This window comes from Mandrillus leucophaeus, unplaced genomic scaffold (genome assembly GCF_000951045.1).
Source record: "Mandrillus leucophaeus isolate KB7577 unplaced genomic scaffold, Mleu.le_1.0 Scaffold139, whole genome shotgun sequence".
Taxonomy (NCBI): Eukaryota; Metazoa; Chordata; class Mammalia; order Primates; family Cercopithecidae; genus Mandrillus; species Mandrillus leucophaeus.
The window spans coordinates 2,387,750-2,391,981 of NW_012101354.1; the positions used below are offsets into that span (position 1 = coordinate 2,387,750).

Below are 4,232 nucleotides of genomic sequence, written 5' to 3' on the forward strand. Positions count from 1 at the left end.
CCATAATCACAGCTCATTGCAACCTCAACCTCCCAGGCTCAAAGAAATTCTCCCACCTCAGTCTCCTAAGTAGCTGGAATTACAGGCATGCTCTACCATGCCTGGCTAATTGTTGTATTGTTTAGAGAGATGGGGTTTTGCCATGTTGCCTAGGCTGGTCTTGAACTCCTGAGCTCAAGCAATCTGCCAGTCTCGGCCTCCCAAAGGGCTGGGATTACAAGTGTGAGTCACCACGACCTGCCAATAACATCTTGATTAAAAATATCAAAGTAGATATTTCAGCATACAAGACCACCGAAAGAAATGAGTTTATAAATTATATGAATTTACAATCCTATCTTTCTTTATCCCTGAATTCTTACATCAGTCATGGGATGCCAGACCAACTGTCGATGCTAAAAAAAAAAAGTGTAACATCTTTGACCAGTTGCAGAGGAACCTCAGATCTGATCTCACATAATGTGCTTTAATGGATAAATCTGAGTTTGAAACCAGGAAGGAAACCTGGCTCTATTCAGAGCTCCAATATCAGATGAATAACCTTAATCTCAGTTATATCAATCATAAGAAGATAATAAACCCTGCAACAACAGGGAAGCCAAGAGAAAAAATTCAACTGGTTAATCAATCACACATAAGAAATATGGAACTGTGAGAAATGATCTAGGTTCTCTGGAAAAAGAGGATCAGTAATTTTTTTTGTTGTTGTTGTTTTTGAGCCAGAGTCTCCCTCTGTCACCCAGGCTGGAGTGCAGTGGCACGATCTCAGCTCACTGCAACCTCTGCCTCCCGGATTCAAGTGATTCTCCTGCCTCAGCCTCCCGAGTAGCTGGGATAACAGGCATGCACCACCACGTCCAGCTAATTTTTGTATTTTTAGTGGAGATGGGGTTTCATCATATTGGTCAGGCTAGTCTCAAACTCCTGACTCCTGACCTCAGGTGATCCACCTACCTTGGCCTCCCAAAGTGCTAGGATTACAGGCCTGAGGCACTGCGCCCAGCCAGATCAGTAACATTCAAAGGTATTTATTGCTTCTCAAACTTCAGAAATGAAAAGGTATTCCATGAAATAGACACTCACGGGGGAGCAATGCCCATGGCATGGAGATTAGCCAGGCCCACCATGTTGGCATTGCCGATGAGTCCTGGCTTCAGTGCCAGCTGGGCTTGGATTCGAGCTTGTAGTTCAGCTGCTTTCCTTGCCTTCTCAATGGCATCATTCATGAAAGTGGCAGCCTGGGAGGGCTGAATAGTGTTGCCAATTGGAAGTCGCTCTGGTTGGGAAGAAGAAGGAGTCTTTGGCTGTGAGATAGAGTAAAAGAAATCAGAGGCATTAAGACAGGCAGACAAATACACGTATGCATACACACAGATACACACATACACATCATGGTAGACTGTAGTAGATGATTATGAAGTAAAACATGCAGTCACCTCTTCTGGTCTCTCATTTTGAGTGGATGGCAAGAAATTCTGTGCCAAAGACTATTGTTTTCAGAGTAATCTAGACACAATACCTGAGGTGTAGGGGGGCTAATGAAGCTCAACTGTTTTTTCCTCTCCTCGATTTGTCGTGTTGCTGCCTCCATCATCTGTTTGATCTGCTCTCCAGGAAAAAAATTGAAAAACTGTTAATTTCTCCTCTTTACTACTCCCATTCAGGTTTTTAAACCCACAAGGCTCTCAGGTCTAGACACTTAAAATTTTTTGAATATACCACATACTGTCTACCATAGTGCAAAAAATTTAGTCAAGATTAAAGTTTGCACTGGAATTTTTCAACCCAAGTTCCTAAGGCAAGATTGGCATATTAGGTAGCAATACAGTGTGATGACTGAGACTCTGGAGTCAGAGAAACCTGAGTTTGAATCTTTTTTTTTTTTTTTTTTTTTTTTTGGAGTCTCGCTGTGTCGCCCAGGCTGGAGTGCAGTGGTGCGATCTTGGCTTACTGCAAGCTCCTCTCCTGCCTCAGCCTCCCAGTAGCTAGGACTACAGGCACCTGCCACCACGCCCGGCTAGTTTTTTGTATTTTTAGTAGAGACGGGGTTTCACCATGTTAGCCAGGATGGTCTCGATCTCCTGATCTCGTGATCCACCCGCCTCGGCCTCCCAAAGTGCTGGGATTACAGGCTTGAGCCACCGCGCCCGGCCCGAGTTTGAATCTTAACTCTGACACTTAATGCCTTTGTTATCTTGGATAAGGAACTTAGTCTCTAAACCTCCTAAGCGTCTAAAAGGGAGAAAAAAAACAGTACCTACCTTATAGGTCTATTGTAACCACTTAAATAATGCATGCAAACCTAACAGAACCTACACAAAATATTATGCTTAATTTTTTTTTTTTTTAATTTTTGAGACGGAGTCTCACTCTGTGGCCCAGGCTGGAGTGCAGTGGCACAATCTTGGCTCACTGCAAGCTCTGCCTCCCGGGTTCACGCCATTCTCCTGCCTCAGCCTCCCAAGTAGATGGGACTACAGGCACCCACCACTACACTCGGCTAATTTTTTGTATCTTTAGTAGAGACGGGGTTTCACCCTGTTAGCCAGGATGGATTTTGTATTTTTAGTAGAGACAGGGTTTCACCCTGTTAGCCAGGATGGTCTCAATCTCCTTATCCGCCTGCCTTGGCCTCCCAAAGTATTGGGATCAAAGGCATGAGCCACTGCTCCCAGCCTATACTTAATTTTTTTTTAAAAGTCATGATATTAGTACTTGAACTACTAGTTTGAGAAACAAGAGACGATGGTGCAAAGACCTGCTCCCTAGTCTCTATAAACCCCTTCTGTCCTAAAGAAGTTCAGAATGATAAGCTTTGAGGGTATAGTCAAACAACTCCTCTTGCATTTTGCAAAAAGAGCTTCCAGATATTTTTAAAAATTTGTCTTTAACATTTTTTCTTGAATAGGTGATATTCAAAATTCAAAAATTACAGAAGGGTCAGGCATGGTGGCTCACGCCTGTAGCACTTTGAGAGGCTGAAGTGGGTGAATCACTTGAGGTCAGGAGCTGAAGACCAGCCTGGCTAATATGGTGAAACACCATCTCTAGTAAAAATACAAAAATTAGCCAGGTGTGGTGGTGGGCGCCTGTAATGCCAGCTACTCAGGAGGCTGATGCAGGAGAATTGCTTGAACCCAGAAGGCGGAGGTTATTGTTAGCCAAGATCATGCCACTGCACTCCCGCCTGGGCAAGAGAGGGAGACTCCATCTCTAAATAAATAAGAAAATAAAAAAATAAAAAATTACAGTGCTGGGCGCAGTGGCTCACGCCTGTAATCCTAGCACTTTGGGAGGTCGAGGTAGGTAGATCACGAGGTCAGTTGTTTTGAGACCAGCCTGCCCAACATGGTGAAACTAAATTTAGTCTCTACTAAAAATACAAAATTAGCTGGGCATGGTGATGCACACCTGTAATCCCAGCTACTCAGGAGGCTGAGACAGGAGAACTGCTTGAATCCAAGAGGTGGAGGCTGCAGTGAGCTGAGATTGCACCACTGCACTCCAGTGCAAGAGCGAGACTCCATCTCAAAAAATAAAATAAAATAAAATAATAAAATGAAAAATTATAGGCTGGGTCGGTGGCTCACGTCTGTAATACCAGCACTTTGGGAGGCCAAGGCAGGAGGATCGTGAGGTCAGGAGTTCAAGACCAGCCTGACCAACATGGTGAAACCCCGTCTCTACTAAAAATACAAAAAAATTAGCCAGGCGTGGTGGTGTGCGCCTGTAATCCCAGCTACCTGGGGGGCTGAGGCAGAAGAATAGCTTGAACCCCAAAGGCGGAGGTTGCAGTGAGCCGAGATCACGCCATTGCACTCCAGCCTGGGTGACAGAGCAAGACTCTGTCTCAAAAAAAAAAGAAAAATTGCAAAAGGATATATTGTGAATACATCCATCCCTATTCTCCATAAAAAACATCATCGGGCCAGGCACAGTGGCTCATGCCTGTAATCCCAGCACTTTGGGAGGCCGAGGCGGGGGGATCACAAGGTCAGGAGATCAAAACCATCCTAACATGGTGAAACCCTGTCTCTACTAAAAATACAAAAAATTAGTCGGGCGTGGTGGTACGTGCCTGTAGTCCCAGCTACTCAGAAGACTGAGGCAGGAGAATGGTGTGAACCCAGGAGGCAGAGGTTGCAGTGAGTTGAGATCGCCCCACCATACTCCAGCCTAAGTGACAGAGCGAGACTCCATCTCAAAAAGAAAAGAAAAGAAAAGAATCAGCT

The 4,232-nt window shown here is 44.7% G+C and overlaps 1 protein-coding gene across 1 annotated transcript in view; it reads right to left on the minus strand.

The window, feature by feature from the left end:
* PRPF3 (pre-mRNA processing factor 3) overlaps positions 1–4,232 on the minus strand; it is a 34,390-nt gene that overhangs the window by 20,218 nt on the left and 9,940 nt on the right. Inside the window, exons 5-6 of the mRNA XM_011973662.1 lie at positions 1,520–1,603; positions 1,083–1,304 (exon numbers count right to left, since the gene is read on the minus strand). Coding sequence (XP_011829052.1) covers positions 1,083–1,304; positions 1,520–1,603 — 306 coding nt within the window. The remainder of the gene's footprint in view (positions 1–1,082; positions 1,305–1,519; positions 1,604–4,232) is intronic.